Here is a 24,349-nt window from a genome sequence, read left to right as displayed (position 1 = left end):
CATTACGGAGCATTACGGGGCAGCACCTTGTCCATAGGTATCATCGAGCCCTCGGCTTCCGGTTAAGTATGTATTAGAATACAAGCACATGTATTATTTATCATGTTGGAAGCAATAAATACGCAGTACAGGAGACATGATGCCCGCACGGAGAAATGACTTGTATTACTGTAAGTACACGTGCCCCTTGGCAGCTTGTGTGTTGGCAGTAAGGGTGCTGGCATCTATCTGTACAGTAGATGGATCATCAGAACCTGCATGCGCATCACCATTCTCAAGCGTCTTTGCCTAGGCCTAGATGCACGCAACAAACGCAGCAGCCGTCCTTGCTAAGGTTCCAGGAAGAAATACGCGGCAAACTGACGACACTTTCTTCATCTTCTGCAAGCAAGGCGCAACGGAAGCCATACGTCCACGATGACCGGCTGCGAGGCACGGCGGGTGCCTATCACGCCTCACCATGCACCTCGTACCGGAATGCCTTGTCCTCCCAACGCCGCCGTTTTTGCAGGAATTGAAGGACGTGGAGGGGCAGATGGATTGGAGGAGGTTTCCTCTTGCACGCAGCCCACCAGCCTCCCTACCCAATGATGATCTCTAGGTCGTCCGTCGTAAACTCCCCGGAGGAGGCACTGCGGCTCGAGTGATCAATCTCCTCGTCGCTGAGCTCGCTCCTGTCCCGCGGCCAGACGGCCATCCAACGGCCCTTGAGGGCCACGGCCGCCTTTCTGCCCAGCATTTCCATGGGAACCTGGGGGCTTTGCAGCACCAAGTCGTTTGTCACGCTCTCGCTGGGCGGGACGACGATGAGGGCCTCCTTCGGCGGAGGCCATTCACGCGACACCTCGATGGTGGGCAGGTCGAGGGGCTTCGAGGCGCCGGCGGGTGAAACGGACAAGAGGCCGAGAGGAAGAGCGATCTTGTCGAGCGGCGATTGGTAGGACAGGATGGTGACGGGATGCTTGTTGTGGTTGGCCACACTGACCCTCACCGTCGGCGGCGACGTGCTGGTCTGGTGTAGCGAGACGGCAAGATTGCCCAGCGGGTTAGCAAGGACGCCGGTGGTCATTTTGACTGCTTGCGACGGATGCTGGCAATGGACGGAAGTTCAAAGGGCTGACTGCGGTGTCATCTCGAGGCGAGAGTGACTCTGTCGGAGCTGACGTTGGTTCTGTGGCAAAATTGAGCGGTACCGCAGTACCCAGTTCCACCAGGTGGTGTGCACGTACGGTAACAGCAACACCACGCGGCACATCTCCAGGGCGCAAGATTCGGTTCCGTTACACCCAACTACGAACGGCCGCTCGATACCAACAGACCACCACATGACGGAACTGATGGAAAATGGAGCGCACTCGTTGTTCCAGTACGATGGGGTACGTTGCGGATTTCTGCACGAGGAAATCGATGCAAGGGTTGGTGAATCTCGACGAACCGCCATCATATAGCGAAAGGTTGCAACATTCAACCGCCTCATTCTCGCACTTTCGGGAATCAAGATAGACGACGTGCGGGAGAAAATTGAGAATTCCGCAAGCATTTCCAACATGACTAAAACACAAGATGTGCACAACATGTCTAGGCTGTTTCGAGAGCTAACAGTTGGCAATGTAAGAAATCGAGGTCGACGATGAGATGCATGGACGACCGAGCTTGCGAAGCCGTGTGACGGCGAATGATGGATTGGAGATTGTTCCGGTCGGGCCAATAATTAATAGCTTGCCGAACCGTCCGTGCCCTCTCCTTCATTAACGCTTGGGTTCAGGTCCGAGACCCAGGGCAGGGAGAAGCGTTTGGAACAGACTTGACAAATGAATGACCACAAGCAATGTCCAGCTGTTGCATAATATGGCCAGCTGGCCTGCGGGCAAGGTGATGACGGCGAATGTTGGATTGGAAATTGTTGCGGTCGAGCGGCAAGGCAACAGACGGAGGCAAGAGAAAATGGTTCAGGCAGACTGTACTGTAGAGATGTCAAATGAATGAGAGTTTGCGACGATGGACGTATATAGAGAAAGTGCATGTAGTCGCCGAGGTGTGGTCCCGTCACTGCTCGTATCACGAGGACGCCGTCCCGGCCTTCGCTTCAGCATACAATTGGTTGACTTGTAATTATTACGGAGTAAGGAGTAGGAGCGTTAATAGCATTTGGACGCCTGGTGAACCGGCCGGCCCCACTTACCGAGCCATCGGCGGCTTGTCTCGGGCTCATCAGGTATCCGTACTCGAGGTCATCCTCAGCAGAATACGATGACTGGTACATGTATTTACAAGCACTCCTTCCAGATGCAGGTTTGTTCCTCCCGGAGCCCCGTGACAACCCGGGCCGCCGGACCGTGTGCAGAAACAGGACTCCCTACGCGACCATGGATCATCACGACGCTGTTGCTCAAAATGGCTGCCGCAACGCCGCCGGATTGATAGTTGTTTCAGCCGCAGCAGCACTCTGTTGTCTCCCGCATGTTGGAATGCGGAAAATGTAGCTTGTGGCGAGGGATAGCCTCGTCAGCCCTCGGTGCTTCCTACATCCTACAAAGGTTCTGAAACTTGTAACAGTAGGTATTAGTATGTACCTAGGTACGTAGGTGTACTGCATCAATCTGATTCTCCGTAGATACCTAGTACTTAAGAACCTGGCAATAATGAGATTACAGTGCAGAGTACTTGTGCTGGGATGGCTGAATGTTTGGGTACTCTGGTAGTACTCTGTTCGGAGTACTGTAATACAGCCATGCCTTTCTCGCCGCTGTACGGCGTACGGAGCAATTACAATTACTGTACTCCGTACTCCGTTCTTGTAAGCAAGTAATGCAGTACATACAGTACTGCACATGCATACATGTGCAAGTACATATTTGTAGGTGTACCGTATGAAGTAGTACGTGCATGTACAAATTGGTGCACCGATTGATTACAGTACTTGCATGTACATAAGTACGTAGTACGGAGTACGGAGTACACTTGCGATGTATTCATGTGCACGGGTGCATCTTGTGCTGAGAGTTTGCACAAGCACAATACTGTACTTAAGTACTTACAGGAGCGTGTAGGCCAACAAAAGACAAAGCAACACCAACCCCGTCCTGTACAGGTGCATGTATTACTCCGGGGAGCATGACCAGGATATCCCCGTCAGCACACGCTCAGGCCCCCCGTCGTCGCACTTGCTCAGCATGCCAAACGGGCAGGCATCTTGAACAAGGGCAATCTACTCCGTACTTGACCAAAGTTCCATCAATAGAGGGACAATCGTCAGAGCCTAGGTTGCCTTCCCCTCAATTCCGATACTGGGCAGGTGCGCTGCTGCTGGCAAGGTTGAGGACGAGGACGACATGGTTTGAAACGCAGGTATCCCTTCAAGGAAAAGTTCCAAGGGATACGAAAATGTCTACCAGGAATAGCACACTATCAAGCAGCCGCAGGCATACCGGAGACCCCTTATGCGCGAGTGGCATGAGGGTACCGTGCGTGCAAGTGTGCGTCGAGGCGACGAGTCGACCATTGACAGCCGGAGGGCGTCGAGGATAGCGCCCAGCGTTGGCCTATCGGTTCATTCACTTCACCTTGAAACGGCCGTGCCAGCGAGGCGGGTATCGGCCGAGCTAGACGAAGAATAGAAGATGGCAAATTTGGTTGGGATTGCGGGAACCGAGGCGGCGAGTATGCCCAGTGAGAGGTGGGCTCATCTTGCATGGAGGCGACAACGCCGAACGACTCCGATCTGCTTGTGAATTATGATGGCAAATGCGAGGAGGCTGGCAGATATCAGATTTTAGGCATGGCGCACGGCTGCCGTGCCTTGCAGAATGCCGCATCCACCCCCCGTACTCGTAACGATTTATGGATTCTGAGTGCTCGGTAGGGCACCCGCGGTCACCGTGCGCGCTGCTGTTGCATTGACGTGAATCCGGAGTGCTTGCACTTTAAGTGCATGCTCGTGTCACGTAGGTAGGTAGGCATACAACGGGCTGAATGAGACGCTGAATGGAGTTGGGACACGCAAGGCCAGACGGGTTTGACAAGTATGAGTGCCACGGACTGTACCGGTAATACGAGGTAAAAATGCTCCGCACAGAGTACACACGGTAATAATTAGTGTCTGGAAACCATGGACTTGCAGTTTGATCGCGGAGCATGTAAGTAAGTAAGTAGTACATGCACGGAGTAAATGCATGCACGCGTAAAGTGCAGTACTGTACGCGTCCAGTACGGCACAATATTTATTTCGTCGCTGTTATGCCGAAAATCCACCTTGGATGCGACGAGGCCTGCGAAAAGGAAAAAAACACGGGCTCAAGGCCAGCCGCCTGCCCAGTCGTGCGGGGACCAGGGAGTTTCAGCGGCTCAGCGCATCGGCCAGTGGTCGTGCACACTGACAGGCAGGCAGACACACGGCTTGATGCGGCGGGCGGGACGGTTCATGACCATCAATGTCTCGACTTGATGAGCCAGGGAGTCGGTATTATCCGTCCATGATGCAAGCGCCAGCGCTGTTCAGCGTCGTGTTCAGCGTCCCGGGCTCGGGAGCGGCGGCCTGCATGGTCGACGAGATGGACTGATGGCCTGACTGCCCCGCCCAGCATGGGGCAAGGCGACGAACAACGGAATGACCGTATTCCATGGGGAGACGAGCAGGCCATGATGGCCAGCAGATGCAGTTGCGGAAGGAAGCGTGGAAGCCTGCAAGTTTGGCGAGATTTCTACGCCACAAGTGATCGATTGAAGTGGCGCTGTTTGAACCTGTGTCCAAGTCCAAAGGGGTATGGTGCAGGCGCGATCTGGACAGAGGGCACTGGAGCGAGTACCCAAGGCAGGCACGGATGGTACGAGGGGCACAACCGCTGGAGAGAGATGGATATAGCACTCGGGCAGGCTTGACGGGCTGGCTTGACGGGCTGGCCTGTCCTCACTATTTTTATCATCTATACTTGCAGTACTCCGTGCTCTGTACTCCGCAAGCGATACGGGATCCATCTATCTGCCCGCAGGTAGCCGTAGTCAGTGAATGGCTTGACGCCATAAGCAAGCGGCTGCTGTGGTCAAGTCCCCGGGCACGATTTCTCCGTTAGGTTGAATCCCTCCGAAACGGCCGATGGATAGTGAGGTTGTCGGCTTCGCAAGGTCAAGTCGACGGCGGCACGCCAAAACCTACCGTCCCCTTTTTTCAGCCGCTGTGCCCACGACTGCCAAGCGGTTTGCAAGCTGCTTTTCCTTCTTCGAGCTTCCGTTCAACCGTCGGACGTCGACTGGCAAACGTGGCGATGCGGCCAGTTCGGGATGCGCGCCTCGGCTCCACTTGCCTCGTCATCGGCCGATATTCAGCGTGGCGTCTTCGCTCGCCGCCTTTCGTCGACGTTTTTAGCAGCCACCTACTCGTGCCAAGTTGTAGCGGCAAGCCACTGAGGCGCAGCCAGGGGAATTGGAAGCCATGGAAGCTTTTCAAGCGGCCTTGCCGGTGCTTTAGTTCTGGTAACGCCTCACTAGCAGGCTGTGCCTGTCCCCGTACCTGATTTCCGCACTCCGTACCTGATTCCGGTCGCGACATGTACGGATACCAGTAGCGGTAGGCATTCGGCTTCCAAGAGCCAAGTCGTGTTGGCAAGCCCAAGGTCGGGCTCCTAGTCTCCTTCAGATTCGACGCCTCGCCGCCGCTCTCCTGCCTCATGCGGTCACTGGTGCAGCTCGGCCGCTCCAGTCTCGCCAGCTGACAATCATGGTTGCTGAGTCCCGAGTCCCGACAGTCCGTCCGGCTTCCCGAGCGACCAACGCACCGTGGTCTACAGAGTGCTGCGTACCCGACACTCCTGTCAATGGTCCTGACGATGGTCCTGCCACTGACCAACCATGCCCCTCGGGCCCCCGCCGACGAAACAGAAAAGGAGGAACGGGAGGGCAAGGTGGGCACGAACAAGGCCGGTACACTTACTGTAACGAAAGGGGCCTTTGAAACGAAGCCATCTTTCAGCCGACCTAACGGGCGGGCAACCGCCAAGGAAAGGAAGATGGCTGCAATACGAGCACGGTACCTACTGCACCCGCGCATCTACCTACCGACAAAAGTGCTACGACAAGTGGATGGGCCTGTCACCTGCACGTGGGCAGGTGCCCCAATGAAGCTGGTCGTGGCGACATTTGCAAGTTCCAACGACAAATCGTGAATCGACCGAATGGCTTACAGGGTTTTCCGAGCAAGCGTTCCAGTAGATGCGAGTGCTTGTACGTACTTGGTATGGGTGCATCATTTGGGTGTGCGTGCGCTGCGTGGTTGCGAGATGAGGACCCAGTTTGCCACGGCCACCGATCCTGCCGTCGTCAAAGAGTCGGGGGCAGCAATGACGGTGAATGTTCGGAGTGCCTACCGAGTACTCCGTACCTAGTACGGAGTACTTTGCTCGTGGTTGTCCTGGCTGTAATGCTTGCAGGGTAATATCACTGCACACGTGCTTGGCCGTTGATCGCAAGCGCATTCCCGCCATGCCTCGTCCAGATCCTGCATGTAAGTAATATTAGTTGTACTTGCAGTTGATGCCTTGCTGGACCCGTTACGGAGCACATGCAGGTACTAATTACTCGCGCTGCTGCACCGTTACATCAACTACGGGGCAGGGTAGATGGCTGCAGCATTGACGCACCAGCACGGCCCGTATGCTGCCTACTAGGGTTCGCATCTGTGTAGTACCTACTCCGTAGTATTACTTACAATACCACTATGCAGTGGCATGCAAGCTACGAGTGCAGCAATGCGCACGACCTCTTGCTTTTACAGTGCGTGCATGAGTGGTGTGGCCGGTTGCAAAGAGAGCTGCTTGTCTTGGCCCTGTTGACTGACGGTAGCAACGCTCACTCGTTCCTTGGAGCAAGGCACCTGCGAACATGGGCCATGCCGGGAAACCAAAAGGAAGAGATTTTGCATTGGCAACTATGCTAAATAAAGTACACGAGGGGAGGCAGCAAAATAGAGGCAACTCTGTGCTCCGTACTCCGTACTCTGCACAAGCACCTTCACTTACAGGTACCAGTATTGTACGGAGTACTTGCTTGTGCTTAATTACTTGCATGTAATATACGGCATATACAGTACATGTACGGAGTACTCCGTACAACTACTTACATCGTGATAGTGGGGGCAGGTGCAGGGTGACTTTCGTCCAGAAAGGCAGGCGTGCCGCATGCATCAATTGCATCGTACCTGTCTGTAACCTGTCGTTGGCAGGTACTGCAGTTTTTAGTAGCGACTTCCGACCTCTCTCACGTCTGACGGGGTATTTCCATCCACCGTATCCTTTTCGTCCCCCTCGCTTCTCCCCAAGGCGAACAAGATGGGCCGATGCAGGGGGTACGTTTCTCGAATCCCCGAGTCTCCCATAGTCGACGATCGGTACGGAGTACCTTGCGAGCACGAGAGCGATACAATGTCCTCCTCTGGGAGCAGCGTTCGAAAGAGAAAAAGAAGGCGGCAAAATCGACCGCCCTTGGCCTCCATCTAGCCGACGAGCGGCCCGGTTCACGAGCGGCATGGAATGATTCGTCATTTCGTCATCTAGCGGCGACAAGGGAAGAATCCGTTGCGAGTCGGAGTTGTCGTCGGCCAATATTTTCGTCTAGCCTGACGGATCGGAGTGCATGTACCATTGCTTCTGCTGCGCACTGATGGGGGTCCAAAATCCCCTTCTGGGCGGTCGGACGTCCCTTGGTCGATATCCCCGCAACGAGGGATGCACAACCGCTCTTGGTGCTGCTACCGCTCCAGAACCACTTCTGCCAGCACTACCGCCAACTGCTACCGCGACTAAGGAGTACACGCACACGTACTGCTACACGAACCTCGCGGCCGCAGTAATGGCTTCGTGGGCCAACGCGTGCATGCACTCACTCTCGAATGCCAACGCGTCAACGGCCAAGCGCGGGCTGTACAGTGTGATGCCCTCATCTTGTCCGACAGCCATATCGCAGTGGTAGCGACGGTCCGCTTCGCCGCTTCGTCGCTTCGCCGGACCTACGCTTCATGCTCCATCACTGCTCCCCGTCATCTCCTGCTCCGACGCACAACTCCCGGTGGGGTGGGACTGCAGACTGTGCCGAGGATGCTGCTGCATGTGGGCAGCGTACCGTACCTGCTTGGCCTGCTCGATCTAATCAATCTCGCCCAGCGAACATCGGCAGCCAGGATCGCTCTACCGTGTCGGCATCACCCCAATGCTTGTGCCACCCGCCCGCTGGTGGAGCCGCCTGACCCTCAGACGCTACGACCGACGATGCGACCCCGTGAACCATTTAGTCTCCTCGTACGAATCGGGTCACCCAAGGGGCTAGAGCACTTTCGACGCCGTCCCTTGGCCAGAGGCGCTGCCCTGCAACTGCGCCCTGGTTTCTGGCCCACCAGCCAATGTCAAAGTCCCATCTGGAGCGTCGGTCAGTACTGGCCGTCGTGCCATGCTTGCAATAATCCGCAGCCTTGGGCTAGTTTCAACGCCGTGTGGACGCCCAAACAAAGTATCGTCCGCCTTGCGGCCAACCGCCTACGCCTCCGCCCCCACCCCGCACACCACAACCACATGGCACCACGCACCAAGGATTACCCACCATGGCCACGACGGCCATGACCACCACCACCACCACTACCGTTGATCCCCCGCGCCCAAACGGCCCATCCCAGACCAGGTCAAGCTTCGTGTCTCAGAGTTTTGGCCAGCATCAGCTTCTTTGACCACGAAGCCCCTCTCCACTGCGGCGGGGTGGCCCCGGCCACTGCTTGCTGGCTAGCTCCGATGCGAACAATGTCCGCATTACTCTGCCCCGGCTTCTCCGTCCAGACCACGGCCGACAGACACAGACATATACCTCCTGCGCCTCTGTCACAGCCAGCAGTTTGATCCACGCCCATCTGCACTTTTCCCTTTTATTGTTGTCTTGCACCTTGCTCTCCGTCGTCGTTTTGTTCATCTTCATCATATTTTCTTTCTCCATCCGAGACAAAGCAGAACAGGGAACATTGGAACTGCAGGTCGGAGTGCCGCCGCAGTCTCACCATGGCTCACATCGCCAAGTGCATAACCAGTATATCAAAGCCAGCCTCGCCGGTTCCTTCGAATCATTCTGTAGGCATCACGTCCATCTCCACAGCTTTTCCGGCGGCGACTAACAGCACGGCCATGCAGTCAACGTCATCCACCTCTTCCTCCCTCGACAAGATTGTCGGTTGGGGGGCCCAGTCGGACAATGGGCGCAACCATCACCACGTCCCGGAAGAGTCCGACACGACAGCCGCTGGACTCAAGGTCAGCACGCAGGATTCCATACGCCGGCAAGTGGCGACCATTACTCCGGACCTGGACCAGCTGAATGATGGCTGCATGGATTCCCGTATGCGCTATCCTCCACTTTCCCTCTCGAGCCTCCCGCTAACGCCGGACCAGCGACGATTCCCGGGAGGCCACCTGCCTTTGAGCGCTCCCGAAGCGCTCCCGAGGATGTTGGGAGTCCTACCAAGCATAGAATCGCAGCGCCCAGCTCGGGGCTTCACGGGGCTGACTATGACATGGCCAACGCCATAAACGACGTTCAATCTCTTGTCTCGCCGGGACCTCGGTCGCCCCAGCACCTCGCCCCCCATGACATGCAGAATCGTCGTACTCCCAGCTCTATGCTGAGATCGAAAGAATCAATGGCGCGGATCAGGTCCGACAGCCAACCGCCGATGGAGGGACGATCCAACAGACTGGAAGTGTCGCCCATGCCACGCACCCGCTTCTCGCCCAGTGCGTCAACGCCCGACCTCACCTATGCACGATCCACGAGCGCCCATTCCGCCTCCACTCTACCAATGACCCCTGGCTCCGCTTCTTTCGAGAAAGCGCATCGTTCTCCCGTGCCGATGGATCCTGCGGCGATGCTGCAGCCGGGAGATGCACATTATGACCCTGGCCATGGTCACCAACGAGCATCAGAATCGGGGAGGCAGGGAGACAGGGGCAGAGCCAGAAGGCGCACCGAAGTGCCGACCAGCAACGTCGGTGAAGCGATGGGGGACCCCGGCTCGGAGCGGAAGGCCTTCCAGGAGTTGCCCAAAGGCTGGAAGCCGAGCGATGCCGTGACCAGGATGAGTGCCGTCGACGTTGCGAACCTGCAGAGGCAAGCATGCGGCCAAGCAGAGAGATTTGAAGTTCTCCAGATGGAAGACGTCCACGGGCTTTCCAAGGTATGTGCAGATCGATGGTTTCGGCGCGAGCATGCGGGGTCACAGGCTCACAAGAGGCGTGCTACAGGAACTTCGCCGTCTCGACGAACGAACAGAATATCTCCGTCGTACCTACACCTCACTCCGCGCCGGACGCCGCAACCTCCACTCTCGCATCTGCCAGTACCTCCGGTCTCCCCGCGCGGCCAATTTCAGTCACGAGTCGATGCTGAAGCAGGAGGAGGCGCTCGCCGAGCTGGATACCTCCATCGACGAATGGGTCACCAAGTTGGAGCAGGCGGAGAACCGACGGACCCGGGTCCGGCAAAAGCTGCTGGAGCACGTCGCGGCGGCCATCCTGCTTCCGGTTGGTCGCGGTGCGCCTTCTGCCCACGATGGCTCATCCCAACGGCAGAAGGCGACGCGAGCACCGTCTCATCACGATGTCGCGACGCCGCCGAGGAGTCCGTCGAAGGCGTACGTCACCCGCGCCGACCGCGGCGAGCAATCGCCTAAAAGGATATTGTCGAGCGTCTTCAAGCAGCTACCCCCCGAGCCGGGAGCAGCGGAACAGAGAGGGAGCCCGGCGCCGAGGACAACGACGTTGAGGCGGACGGACGTGGAGAGCATTCGGGTCTACGCCGGAGATGACGTCTACACCCTTCTGGCCGACGTTGAAGATGAGATTACCCAGATGACGTCTCATGCGGATGACCGACGCATCGAGCGCGAGGTGCAGCTTAGCCACGAGCTGGATGGGCGAGAGGACTCTCCTTTGTCATCCACGCACTACACCACTGCCTTGCCCAACAACTATACCACACCGCCACTCGATACGCCAGCGGACAACACCTGGCTCGCCAACCCCCCCATACCTGCTGCGCCGGTTCCCACGACGCAGCCGCGGGAGGTATCGGCCCAGAAGCAATATCTGCTCTCGAGTGCTGTCTTTAGGCCGTGAAGCGGCCACGTTGGGATCACCTTTTTGCCCCCCCCCCCCTTCACTCCTCTCTCAGCTCTCTCTCTTTTCTTTCTCTTTGTCTTCTTCGTCTTCTTTTTCTTTTTCATTCTCTTCCACTTTCCTCAACTTCTTTACTACTTCTTCTTCCACTTCTTCTTGCTTCCGTTTCGATACCCGTTTTGCGACAGGCAATGACCACGTATCGCGGGCATCAGTTGCCCCTCACGCTGGTTTCCATCGCCGACATCAGTGCACACATTTGACTAAATGTCGTCATTATTCGCAGCGAATAGATCATATCATAGAACAATGTAATTTTCGTCGCCACTACCACATGGCATCGCTGTGAACTACATACATGTATACCGGTTGGTCACAACGACGCTCGCTTCACCTAGCTTTGGATGGCGTGGATTCATCGTGAACCGCGAGTGCAACTTGCACGCGACTTCATGATATGGTGATATCCAGGTCGAAACTCATCTGTATGATGGCGTTCTCGTGGCGTTGCCGTTGGAAATCTGAATGGCTCGTCCATTAGCGGGAGGACCTTGTGGGGCTCCACAAGATACGGAGTTTAAGGTTTCTTAGACTTCATGGAGGTCTATCAAACGGTCACCACAATGGACCTACATGCGGCATGACAAAGGGAAGTGCCGATACCGCTTATTTTGGTACGGGCTTTCCTCCTAATACTAGGCTACAACAGTGGTGAAGCTTCACAACGGTCAGCAATGACCTACCCAATATTGAAGTTATCGTGCTACATTTCCTGCCCTAACGAGCCTGAATGATAGAGTCGTATCATTTGAGGCCGTAAGAGAGGCTGCCAAGATAATCTGTTGAACCTAAGCGCTATGTCCTAGCTATTCGTACAATGAAGTCGCCCAAGACCAACCAGCCGACCTACCATGTTGCTTTATTGTACTGCTCCATAAATGCTGCCGATGAAAAGGCATTTGTACTACCGGTATTTGTCCATCTTGCTGCTGGCCCAACTCTTCAACTTAGATCACAGACTGCAAGCTGTACCGAAGGACTCCGGCAGCTGGGTAGTCTTATCAAGACAACTACCGCCTATTTGATAAGACATAGACTTACCAAAATACCGCACCAGAATGCTGACGCTGCAACACCACCACCGCCCCATGGAACTGACCTACTAAGTACGTACATGTACTTGCATCCAGCTTAGATTATACTATACGCAAGTATGTACTCCGTACATACGCTGCAATGCTGCCAGGTGCAATACTTTTACAGGGCGTCGCGGCCCGGCGTGGGATCCCCCAATTCCCTAGCCAGAAACCAAACGCCGAGAAACAACTATGGCTTTTAATACCCACTCGCCGAGTCCGTAGTTAGCTAACGGCCTTAGAGCAAGCTGTTGGCACCTTGCAGGGAAAACCTGCCGACACAGTCTCCAGCAGTATTCGTTCAAACTCTGAACGGATTGAACTCCAGATATGAATACAAGTCTCCTTCGTGTATGTTGGACTACGGTCACGAACAATGCAATGGTTAAATAATACACACGAGTCCCGTGACTCTTATCGTATCGTTCCTCCAAGTGGATGAACGTACATGCAAAGTTGTCAAAGAAATTTAGCTTTTCTCCTCGTCAAAAAGGTACGCCCAAGAATGTGTATCCTTTCGAGACCGGTTTGTGCTTTCAGTGAATATTGCATGATCCCACTTCATGACAGCTTCTGACCATTGTTGAGCCGCGGTTGGATCATTTTTAGCGACCATTTTTCATACGACACGTAGATGGACATCAACCTGGATTGTCTTGGCTGTTACGCTCTTGACAATGGATCGACTGACGAGACGTATGATGTGGACTTTGATTGGGATTATACTTGAAGGCGGTCCAGAGCACCATGCACCAAGTACTAGTATGGACAAAACGTCGCCGAAGCTGTTGTCGCGATGCCCTCGTGTGCCTCCCGGGAATGCATATGCATTCTCCCCTTTCAGCAGACGCGGGCTCCTTATCAAGTACAAGTACTGATCTATATATGGTTACAATGACACTCTGCGTGCGCATCGTGCGCAATCCAAGTTTGCTCTTGACGCCCAGATGTACCATGCCAAAGGACTCCATCAAAGACATATGTCGTGATCCGCATCTCCTCCCCTGTTTCGTATTTCATCTGATGCTGCAAAAGTGGACGAGAGGGAGTGTTCAATGCGTCAAAACCCTCACGGCCTGCAGTATGAGCCCAAATATCATGCCCCGCGCCACCTCCTCGATCTGGAGGCAGTCAAAGACACGACCGAGGGCCTCGCCCGTGGCGGCTTGGCCCATGACGCCCATCAGGGCCGTCGGCACGCCGCTCTGAATCAACAGCCGCCGAGCTTTGACTGCGAGCTTCTCCTTCTCCTCCGCCGTCAGCTCGGCCGGCCAGCCCGCGAGCTCCTGCTCCGTCGGCATCGTGTTCTCCCGGAGCTTGCGCAGCGACGCCGCGACGCCGGCATCCGACGTGTTGGCGTCGAGCACCGACGACTGGATGAGCGACTGCACCGTCAGCAGGGAGGGGTTGCCCGGCCGCAGCAGAAACGACTTGGCCGCCGCGAGGAGGGTCCGGCGGATGTTCCAGGCAGAGGACAGCGTGTACATCTCGTTGATGACGGCGAACAGCAGCTCGACGGCGACGCGCGTCTCCTGCTCCGACATCTGCGCGTACTGCTTCGCCGCCTTCGTCGCCACCTTCTTTGCCCCGTTCGTCGACGCCGTCGTCTCCGTCTGCGAGCTGTTACGGGGCGTTGGCTGCGTCGTCGCGCCCTCGCTCGGCTTCGGCCCGGCCTCCTCGCCGTTCACCGAGGCCTCGTAGTCGGAAGCCATCTCGTCCGGCGGCGGCGGCAGCCTCGAGTACTCGATGCCGGAGGACTCGGGCGACCGGAGAGCCAGACTCGACGCCCGACTGTGATCCCTGCTAGGACGAGCACTGGTCGGACCCGACGCAATCTCGAGTCCCTCGGAACGGCCCACTCTGGCGGCGTCGCCGTCGCCGTCGCCCAAACTGTCGCCCGGAAACTGGCAGGTCGACTGACAGCTCGGCCGCCTGTCCATCGGCGGCATCTTGGCCGGCTGGATGGAGACGACCGACGATCGCTGGCTGTCGCTGCTGGCGCGCTCCGACCTGGCTGAAGATTTTCCGCTGACCGATGGCGAGTGGCCGGCTACGGGGAAACGGCTGGAGCTCGGTGAAAGCTCCACAGACTGCGCCGTAGACTTCCTGCCGAGGCTGGGGAAGCTTCCGAAGACGCCGCTGACGTTCCCGACGATCGACTTGCCGCCCTCCATGGCCCCCTTGGGTGCGGTGGCGAGAACGTCGAGCATGTTCTTGCCGACTGTCTCCCAGCCAAAAGACTTGGAGTGGGTGTGGGTGTGTCCTTGGGACTTTTCCAAGAACCTCTTCATGCCCTCGCTCTCCGCCAGCGACCGGTACCAACATGCATCACGCAGGTATCTCTCGAGCTCGCCGCGCAGAGACTCCCTCGTGTGTATCTTCCAGTTCGGCAGCGCCCTGTGGAGCTCCGTGAACGCCGTCGCGCCCGAGATGGTCGCGATTCGCCTGACGATCTCGTGCAGGGTCTCAAAGTCGGAGTACCTCCTCACGATCATCCACCCGGGATAGGACGCTGACGAGGGCTCCACTTGAATCAAGTAGTCCCAGGTCGGTTTCGTTCGGATCCTGCTGCTGTCGTTCGTGCTATCGTCCGACAAGGTAAAGGCAGCATTGTACAGAGTGAGCGGCACCTTGGCGGGCGCATCTTCCTCCGAGCCATCGCCCTGGGCGGGAGGCACGATCTGATCGAAACTTGTAAACTGCTGCACGGTCGTTCCTCGAGGCGACACGTTGGGACTGTAGGTGCCCTCGGCCGACCTTGGCGTGCCGGGCGTGTTTCCGTCTTCCTCTCTGGAGGAATAGTCGCTCGACGACGTGTCGCGGGATGGGGACTGTTTCAGAGAGTCGTCGGAGCCAGGGGCCGTCAGCGTCTCCATGACAGCCTCCTCCTTTTTAGAAAACTTTGGTACGGCAAGCCCAAGGCCGGTGCTTTGATTCGTCTGCTCCGGCGTCTCCATGCGAGTGGAATCTCGGCTTGGCGGTTCCGCTCGTGAGCTCGCGTTGCCCACCCTGTTCACCTCATCATCCGCAACCTCCTCCAACTTCTCGTCCGCCTTGCCGAGCTTCTTCCGGCGCGCCATCGACTCCTTGCGTCGCACGAGGTCCGCGCTCGGCCGCTTCGGCTTGGCGATTCCGATGTTGCCCAGGTTTCCGTCCAAGTCTATAAACACGTCGTTGCCGGTGTCGCGGCCCGTCTGCATGCCAACGTCGATGGCGTGGTTGATGTCCGGCTCGCCAGCCTCGAGGAGGTAGACGATCCAGCTGTTGATCCACTCAGCCTTGCTGCATGTCTGCAACGCCGTTTCCAAGACCGAGTTGGCGAGTGATTCCCGCAGAAAGATGCGAGCCGGGTCGCAATTCTGCGTGTTTCGATCGAGAAACCCCAAGAGGTCCTCGGCAACCATCTTGAACTTGGCCGCCTGCTGTCTCTGGTTGAGAAGATTTGCCAATCGGGATTCGGGGTTGGTGGCCAGGTAATTGTAGACGGCGTCCGCGGCCGTCATGTTCGAGTCGGGTGACAGGTCTGCAAAAGCGGCCGACAGCTCCGACAGGAGGGCAATGATGATGGAGGAGCAGTTGGTCAGGAGGTCGAGGAACGAATCGGCAGGTCGTTTCCGTGAAATGCGGTTCGAAATGGCCAAGATGCACGAGTTGACCGTTTTTCGGCACGCCAGGGGGAATGAGTGGTCGGACGGTATCATAGGGCCGTACCACGAGTTGATGTAGTCTCGGATGATGGCGTCGACCAGGCCGGTCAAAGACTCGCGCGTTTCCGGGCGAAAGTCGTCAAAGGCCTTGAACGCAGGCTCATCGCCTTGCTCCCCATTGCACTCGACATCCTGAGGCTTGGTATTCTGCAGTTCGAGCCACAATCTCTCCAGCACCTCGGGTGCCTTTTCGCCTCGTACCGCTCTGCCAATCGCTGGCCGGCTGACCTCGAGAGAGGCAAAGGCAACGACTCCTCCAACGGCACCTATGACCAGGAGACCAAACTTGCCAAGGAGCGCATAGGTGATGGCGGAGAATGCGCCTGCAATCCCTGCAAGGGTCGTTGGCGTCGCCGTTGAGAGGAAACGAAGGGCTGCCGTGGCAAGATCCTGAGCTCGAGCGTTCGCCTCTACAGGCGGGAGGTTTTGCTCCGTCTCGACGCTTGGCTTTTCTGCTTCGTCATCATATCTCGGGGTCCGCACGCCGGTCTCGCTCGTTGGTTCGACCGCTGCAGGTTGCTCGAGGATGACGTTTGGGGGTTGCACGTCGAGAGATGAAGACATTGGCAAGCTGGCCCTTAACGCGAGGATGTCGACGCGGGTGTTCGGAATGCCGGCAGCATGTCCGGGCTGCGGTGTGTGAATCGTATCGAATCGTATCTTATCGTACCGTATCGTCTCGTCTCCTGCCGTGCCGTGCCGTGTCCTGTCGTACCGACAGGTTGGATGATTATGCAAATGGAAATCGAGGGGGATGCAGGAGAATTGTTCGAGGGTGCAGTTTGGCCATGTTGAGCTTCTCTCTAGTCCGTATTCCTAGCGGTATCACAGTACGTACCAGGTTGCGTACATGCCCCAGTCCATCGTCCCTGGGGATGGGAAAAGTACCCCGAGCGGAGCCTGCGGAGCCTACCGTAAAAAACCTTGAGGGTCCTCACTAGGCCTCCTTTCGGTGGTCTCCCCGTCGTCGTACGAGTCCCAACGTACGTTGTTGCGCCTCACCCTTTACCGTTCGCGTCCAAACAGGTCAGGTAGCTTGTACGGAGTACCTGCGGAGAACTTGGGTACGGCACTCCGTATTGCCCCATGCCCAGGCACTACATGGGCACCAAGCATGGCTGTCTAGGTAACTGCACATGTACAGTGTACACTGTACTCAGCGGTGTTTTGGCTCTCGACGTCATTCGCTCTGAACTGGTCATGATGTACTCCGTACGGAGTACTGTAACTGGCATGTAGCGCGTCAATCAAAGCGTCAGCTCAATGCCTGCCTCCCTTGCGACACTTCAGCATCAATTGTGGGATAATTATTGGAAGGTCACGGCACTTGTCTCCTTGAACCGTACGACGCTTTCCAGTTCTCGGGATCAATTGATAGCCTTGATCAGTGTTGTCGGCAACGACCGGCCGTCGACCGCTCCTTGCCGTATTAAACTGCTCATCTCCTTGATCTGGATTTCGGGAATAGAGCGAGAGTCAATCGAATTGCGCTGCAGAGTGCGGAGTACAGCTCGACCGTGTTCACGCAGCACTGGCATGAACTTGCGGCACGCCGTCCCTCCCGCGAAAGGACCCCATGCTGACACAATCAATGGGTGTGATGTTACTCCGTAACTCCAAGGGATACATTGGTTGCCGATAGCCGACATGAGAGACATTGGAGCCACCGCGAGCCTCTCGTTCGTGCTGGAAGTGAAGGGATGAGTTTGTTCGCGATGCGTCTTTGTTTATCCTGCGGTGAATATCCCTCGACAAAGGGGCAACAACACCCAACTCCATGCAGCGTGGCAGGATGGGTCAGCCTCTTGGCAATGACACCTACTTGGCTAGATCTGCCTAGGATGCACACGCTTACGAATTGCCTATACGTCGTATTGGCGCAAGCTCAAACTGCCAGTATTCGTCCCGTCGAGAATCGCGTGATTACGTCACAGACAGCGGTCGGGTCATCCTGTCACAACTCGGCAGCGTAGTTACATATACTTGAGTATAAGTACAAGTATTCAAAGGGGGCAGGATCAGCTAGCAATGGAGAAGTTGCCTGCTTGTTGTGGAGCAGGTTCATTTTCTGAGCAACTATGTACGGTACAAGTACATATGATCAAGTGCGGCAATTATACTGTATTATTTGTGCTTGTAGTTTTGAGCATGTGCTCAAGTGCCGTATGCAGTGTACAGTACGGAGTACGGAGTAGCTGTAAGTACATTGGATCTTGGGTAGGAGCGCAGATCGAAGAGAAGTGATCGGAAGATCGAGATCGAGATGGGTCACGTGACTTGGCGTTCAGGTGCGCATCGGAATGGAACGATCGCGTCTTCCGCGGTTCATATCCGCCAGCTATCCACCAACCAACCGCTGCTCCAGCTTGCAGCTGCATTCGAGTGAGACAAAATTGCCTTGTCCTGTTTCCGGCAACATGTCGCCCAACCCAAACAAGCGCAGGGCCAGCTTCGACTCGAACGAGGGCGAGAGCCAGGTCGTGGCCAAGGCCTCGAAGAAGAGCAAGACCGCCGACTCGGCTCACGGGCCCGTTGGCAAGGATGATGAAGGCCAACCGTACTGGGAGGTGAGGACAGCCGTAGCAGCCATGAAAAGAAGGTATCGAGTCAACTGACAAGGCTTGCAGCTGTCGTCCAAAAGGCGCGTCGGCATTTCGAAGTTCAAGAACATGACCATGGTGAACATTCGAGAATACTACGACAAAGACGGCAAGATGTTTCCAGGCAAGAAGGTATTGCGTGCTCCGCTGCCTGGCTGCCCGGTACTTGCTGACCTCTGCAGGGCATTTCCCTGTCCGTGGAGCAGTACACGGCGCTTATCCGAGCCGCTCCCGCCATCAGCGCCGCCTTGAAAGAGATGGGCCAGCCAATCGACGAAGCCAACCATCTCGGCGAGACGGCCATGGTGATGAAGGGATCCAAGGCTGAGAAATCCAAACCGGGGACGGGCGAAAAGACGAAGGCGGCCAAGGCCAACTTTGATACGACAAGCGACGAGGACGAAAAGTAAGAAAGAAAAAAATACATTCGCCGTCGCACACAGGCTTCGAAATTTCAGTCACAGGGTCAAGTAGGGTTGGGAAACGGTTTCAGTTCGAGTCATTTCTTGGGAGTTGGGCGTTGACAGCCCGCGGGCTCCTCTATTTGCGTTGCTTGTCGTGGGTTTTTCTCGTTGCGCCCGCATTCACAGATTTGACACAGTCTTGAGGAGAAACGGTGCTGAAAATGTTTCCACCACCCCCCGCTAGTCAAGAACGATTTCAGTACTTCTTCGAGGACCAAATGTCGTCGCCGCTGGCAGAAGTGTCGTGTTCATCTTGGACAGCGCCGACTCCCAAGCTCGCTGTAGAAACGTGGCCCAAAGGGAAAAGGCTGTTGACTGTCGCTGGTCAGCGGACGATTCATTCCGTACCACTGTGTCTTGCATCAGATGTCAACATGTCGTGTGTGGACGCGGTCGAACTGATCACGGTCGTAGTCCAGCCCGTATTTAACGCATCGTCACCATGACGAGTTCATGCCTTGGAAAGAAAATCGAGCTTCATAAGGAAGCTTTGCATTCCTCCTTCGATTCGTACGAAGCCCAGTGGCGAGAATATCTGGGGCAAGAAGCTACAAGTATCAGGTCAGGTTTGGGAGAGGTCGTTGGGAGCCGCACGATTGAACCATGCAACTGCTCATTGCTTTTGCGGGAGCTATATTAATTACTCCGCACAAGAACAGCCAAGTCAAATATGGGGCACGGAATGCCTCAAGATAGGTACTTGGGGGAAGATGAAGCCGCCGCGGCCCGGTGCGCACAGGCCCTGATGAGGTCGAGGTTACGTCCTCCATGTTTAGTCCCTCATACAGTACTAGCGTGGACGACATGGCACCCCGCCACACCCCTAAGGGGGAACAGGCAGCTGCAGCAGATTCCAGGCTTCACACCGCAACCTACGAAACGCACCAAGTTACGGTCAGTGTACGCTCACCCTTCCGCCACTCTTCCGTTGTTAGCCGTCCCTTTGGAAAGGATGCCACTCATTCATATCATTATAGTAGAGGAACTCAACAGACTCGACAACCACTCCATCGCCTCCCTCCGCGACACCATCTGACCCATTTCTCGCCTTCGACTTGCTCCGTTCCAAGACCAATGCCGTTTCCTTAACCGCGGGCGGCATTTATTCGCTGCATGGAGCGGGATATTCACAGCAGTCCGCCCTTTCGACAAATCCACTCGTTTCCAGCAGCTCATCCATGACCCGTGCCAAGAGCACCGCCCGGTGCAGCTCCCGCAAGTCAATACGTTGCCATGGCCTTCTTACGGCAGCTAGGTCTGGGCCAGATCGAGTCGGTGCATGATTATGTCGACGTCCTGATTCCACTCGAGGAAGCCCATCGTCATAGCCACTCTGTGCGGACGGGTCGAAATGAGCTCACGTCGCCGCCTGATGAGCCCGGGGGTCGCGCAGCCGCCAAGGCTGGGAACAGCGAGTGCCAGGGCATGCTCGAGCCGGACGCAGCCGAGTACACCATCGAAGGACTGCGGCAGGAAACGCGTCAAGGGCCCAGCGGGCGGCGGTGGACCGAGTACGAGAGTGAGTTGATCGATAAACCCGGTCCGGTCGACGGTTGAGCGGGCCCTCTCTTACCGGATACAGTCAAGTCGAAGCTCATCAACAAGGCGATCCAGGATATCGGCATGGGTACCTACAACTGGCAGCTCTTCATCCTCTGCGGCTTTGGATGGTTTGCCGACAAGTGAGTACAATACCTTCCGGTCTCGGAAAAGGCACCTTTGCTCATGGCATGCCTTCGGTCAGCCTTTGGTTGCAGGTAAGAACGACGAGTTTCTGACGCGCTCCGTTCTGGATGCCACAGGTTGGCTGACACGGGTTCCAGGGCGTATCCTTGTGCCTCCCCTCGTTGTCGGCCGAGTTCGACGTGTCGGAGAAAAAGGTTCGGTACACGACGAGCGCCCTCTTTGTCGGCTTGTCCGCTGGCAGCGTCATGTGGGGTATCGGATCCGACTTTCTGGGACGTCGGCTCGCCTTCAACGTGACTCTTCTCATCACGAGCCTCTTTGGCATCATATCAGCCTACGCCCAGAGTTGGGGCGAGGTCTGCTTTTTCTTCGCCGCCCTGGGCTTCGGCGTTGGCGGCAACCTCCCCGTCGACGGCGCCCTGTTCCTCGAGTTCCTGCCAGACGCCTCGAGCGCGCTTCTCACCCTCCTCTCGGTGTGGTGGCCCATCGGCCAGCTTGCCTCGTCCCTGGTCGCCTGGTTCTTCATCGCGAACTGGCCGGTCGAGCAAGGTTGGCGTTACTTTGTCGTCACGATTGGCATCATCACCCTCTCCATGTTCATCGTCCGCTTCTTCCTCTTCCACCTTTTCGAGTCCCCCAAATTTCTCCTCCACAGGGGCAGACAAGCCGAGGCCGTCGCCGTCGTCCACGGGATCGCCTTTCGAAACGGGAAGAAGACGTGGCTCACGGCGGACATACTCGATCAGGTGGCTCACGAGGACGTCGAGCAGACCGTACCGCAGCCTGCGTCGGCCAGGAGCGCTCTCAAGGAGAGGCTTGGGGCCTTTTCGGGCGACCGCATCAAACCTCTGTTCAAGACCAGAACGCTGGCCGTGGCGACTCTTCTCATCTGGTTCTGCTGGGCCACCATCGGCATGGGCTACCCTCTCTTCAACGCCTTTCTGCCCCAGTACCTTTCCCACCGCGACACGGGCGATGAAAGCTCGGAAACGGCACCCATCTCGGCCGAGACGTATCGTAACTACGCCATCACTTCCGTCCTCGGCGTCCTCGGCAGCCTGCTCGCCGCCTACCTCGTCGATCACCCGTCCCCCTTCTTGGGCCGCCGGGGCACCCTTGCCTGCTCGACGCTCGTCTCGGCCATCTTCCTCTTTTTCTTCGTCGCCTTCGGCACGACGCCGGCCGCGCAGCTCGCATTTTCCTGCATCGAGGCCTTTTCCCAGAACATCATGTACGGTGTGCTGTACGCCTTCACGCCGGAAATATTCCCCGCCCCCGTGAGGGGCGCCGGGACCGGTGTCGCGAGCTTCCTGAATCGCTTGACGGGGCTGATGGCACCTGTTGTGGCCGCCACGGTGCCTGGGGACGGTGTCTCGGTGCCCATATTCCTGTCAGGCATCCTCATACTCGCCGCCTTTGTGGGCATGTGTCTGATCCCCGTCGAGACGAGGGGCGCGCAGAGGCTGTGAGGCTACGGCGTAAGCAGATGAAATGCGCCAGCAATTTCCGCCGACGGCGATGCCACGACTGGGCAGCCAACTCATTTGCCAAGTCGAGGCCGGTCCGGCGGAAGCATCTGGACTTGGTTTCGATTTTGGATACACAAGCACGTTGCCAATTCCTTGTCAAACAAGGGGTTCATCATCTCAAGCGTCCGTCTTCCACAGAGGCAGGACACACGCAGTGCGCACTTTTCCCGCATGGCGTCGCAATTCTCAATACTATGTCTACCTGGCCGTATCTGAAATTACATGGTACATCTATCGGTTGCCCTTTGCGCCACTGGGGGCGTCTATCCGTCTCTTCACAAATGACTTGCCTAGCGCGTCCTTGACCAGGGGGTCGGATCGGATCGTATTCTGAACCAGCCACTCCCGCATCTTCCCTTGCAGGTTGCGCACCACGAGGGGATCACCCTTGAAGGGCGAAAGCTCCATCTCCATCAGCCTCGCCGAGTCCGTATTCAGCTGGGTTGCGGTGTGTTCCAAACGGTCGAGTGCGTTGGACAGAACTTTCTCCTCGCTCTCGGCAGACGCCGTCGACTGGCGTTGTTGCGTCGCCAGTAGCGGACCGATCTGAGCGAGGGCGATGTAGACGGTCACCGTGAGCTTCCGGGCGAGCTCTATGACCTGGAACGGCAGGTAGGCCGGATGGGAGGTCATGCGGGTCATGTAAGCGTTGAGCAGATCGATGACGAGCGGAAAGGTCGGGCGCGTGACGGCGTGGACCTCGAAGAGGCAGAGGGTGATGAGAAACAACCAGCGGTAGAATTTGCCAAACTCCATGTAGCCGAAAAGGCCGACGATGTAGATTGTGCCGGCGACGACGCCGTAGTATGGCAGAATGCCAGAGAGCACCCCATGGCTGACAAACTCCTTGATGGTGACGCACTTTCTCCACTCGGCGATGGAGGGACCGAAGCGCTCGTAGGCGAAGCGGCGGGCCGCGTCCTGGAGGGTATCGCTCGCAAGCTTGAGGTGGATGAAGTAGTTGGCCGAGTCTTGCGGCGTCGAGGAGGTGACCTTGTCCGGATGGTGCAGGGCGGCGAGGCGGCGGAAGCGAGACTTGATCTGTCGGTCGTCGGCGTTGATGGCGACGCCGAGGTCCTCGAAGAAGGAGGATCGCCCGCGGATCTCGTAGTCGGCCTCGTATATGGTGTAGGCGAGGTAGACCGCGACGACGGCAATGTTGATGATGCGACGGTGGGCGGCGTGCCGGGCGGAGCCGGGGACGGGCTTGGGATCACCGGCACGGATGGTGATGCCGTAGAAGATGGTCTGGATCCACGACGTTGCGAGCTGTTGACGGCACATTGTCCATTAGCTTCGGCCATTGTCGGGGAGAACAGCATGCCACCGTCGGGGGGGGGAGGGTTGAAGCGTACGCCTGGGAGAAAGGACCAGCCTATTATGGAGAGAAATTGCGACATGATGGGTTCAGATGCCTCGCCAGAGGGTGAGGGGCGAGGCGAGGAAGAGATGGCAGTCTGCGTCGATGCCGAGGACAAATCGCGATGCCGATACGATGGCCAACGATGTTTGAGATTTTGGAGTCGCAGTCACTAATACACTAAGTAAGTACATGTACTGTACGAGTAAGTAGCTGGTACTTGCGGACAAGGCCATACTTGCTCAACTTGATGTGGGTAACCCATACTAGCTCAAGTACTACCTGTAGGGGCACACATGTACATGTACGGAGTGCGGAACGCGGAGTACATGGAAGGACTCCAAAAATTACCAGCTGTGTGGGGTTCACTTGAATGAAGGGCCTTGGTACGGGCTATGGAGAACAAGACACAGTTGGACTTGATATTCCATGGGCATCCATGTAGTTGATACTGTGGAATATTACAGTGCTCTGTAGTACGGAGTACTAGATACTTTGTGCTCCGTCCTGCGCACCGAGTACTTACTTAAGTACAAGTTAAGTAAGTAATACTTGCTGTACTGTACAGGTACGGAGTACGGAGTACACGGCGGAGTAATACAAGTACAAAAGTACATACAGTACTCCGTACTCCGTAATTAATACCCAAGTACAGTAATAGTACAAGCACCTACTTACTGGACCTTAGTACAAAGCTACAGTACAAGGACGGAGTACTTCCATGTACCG

At 56.5% G+C, this 24,349-nt stretch overlaps 6 protein-coding genes across 6 annotated transcripts; 3 read left to right on the top strand and 3 right to left on the bottom strand.

The window, feature by feature from the left end:
- Positions 1-580: 580 nt before the first annotated feature.
- DCS_01447 (uncharacterized protein) lies at positions 581-1,069 on the bottom strand (the record flags this gene model as incomplete). The annotated part of the gene is made up of 1 exon (XM_040798779.1): positions 581-1,069. The coding sequence occupies one exon, from the start codon at positions 1,067-1,069 to the stop codon at positions 581-583; it is 489 nt and encodes a 162-aa protein (XP_040659662.1).
- An 8,083-nt stretch (positions 1,070-9,152) lies between these two features.
- DCS_01446 (uncharacterized protein) lies at positions 9,153-11,138 on the top strand (the record flags this gene model as incomplete). Its single annotated transcript, XM_040798778.1, has 3 exons — positions 9,153-9,363; positions 9,417-10,198; positions 10,266-11,138. 3 exons carry the CDS (start codon positions 9,153-9,155, stop codon positions 11,136-11,138), a joined length of 1,866 nt encoding a protein of 621 aa, XP_040659661.1.
- A 2,188-nt stretch (positions 11,139-13,326) lies between these two features.
- DCS_01445 (PX domain-containing protein) lies at positions 13,327-16,845 on the bottom strand (the record flags this gene model as incomplete). The annotated part of the gene is made up of 2 exons (XM_040798777.1): positions 13,327-16,687; positions 16,820-16,845. The coding sequence occupies 2 exons, from the start codon at positions 16,843-16,845 to the stop codon at positions 13,327-13,329; spliced, it is 3,387 nt and encodes a 1,128-aa protein (XP_040659660.1).
- Positions 16,846-18,398: 1,553 nt separating this feature from the next.
- Positions 18,399-18,991, top strand: DCS_01444 (Transcriptional Coactivator p15 family protein; the record flags this gene model as incomplete). Its single annotated transcript, XM_040798776.1, has 3 exons — positions 18,399-18,548; positions 18,609-18,713; positions 18,764-18,991. 3 exons carry the CDS (start codon positions 18,399-18,401, stop codon positions 18,989-18,991), a joined length of 483 nt encoding a protein of 160 aa, XP_040659659.1.
- A 1,287-nt stretch (positions 18,992-20,278) lies between these two features.
- Positions 20,279-22,200, top strand: DCS_01443 (uncharacterized protein; the record flags this gene model as incomplete). Its single annotated transcript, XM_040798775.1, has 4 exons — positions 20,279-20,564; positions 20,628-20,727; positions 20,790-20,802; positions 20,869-22,200. 4 exons carry the CDS (start codon positions 20,279-20,281, stop codon positions 22,198-22,200), a joined length of 1,731 nt encoding a protein of 576 aa, XP_040659658.1.
- Positions 22,201-22,491: 291 nt separating this feature from the next.
- Positions 22,492-23,544, bottom strand: DCS_01442 (Heat shock protein DnaJ; the record flags this gene model as incomplete). Its single annotated transcript, XM_040798774.1, has 1 exon — positions 22,492-23,544. One exon carries the CDS (start codon positions 23,542-23,544, stop codon positions 22,492-22,494), a length of 1,053 nt encoding a protein of 350 aa, XP_040659657.1.
- Between the last annotated feature and the right edge of the window lie 805 nt (positions 23,545-24,349).

Source organism: Drechmeria coniospora, chromosome 01, assembly GCF_001625195.1.
Source record: "Drechmeria coniospora strain ARSEF 6962 chromosome 01, whole genome shotgun sequence".
NCBI classification, from domain to species: domain Eukaryota; kingdom Fungi; phylum Ascomycota; class Sordariomycetes; order Hypocreales; family Ophiocordycipitaceae; genus Drechmeria; species Drechmeria coniospora.
The sequence above is the reverse complement of the archived record's forward strand: the minus strand, read 5'-3'. Positions and strand labels throughout refer to the sequence as shown.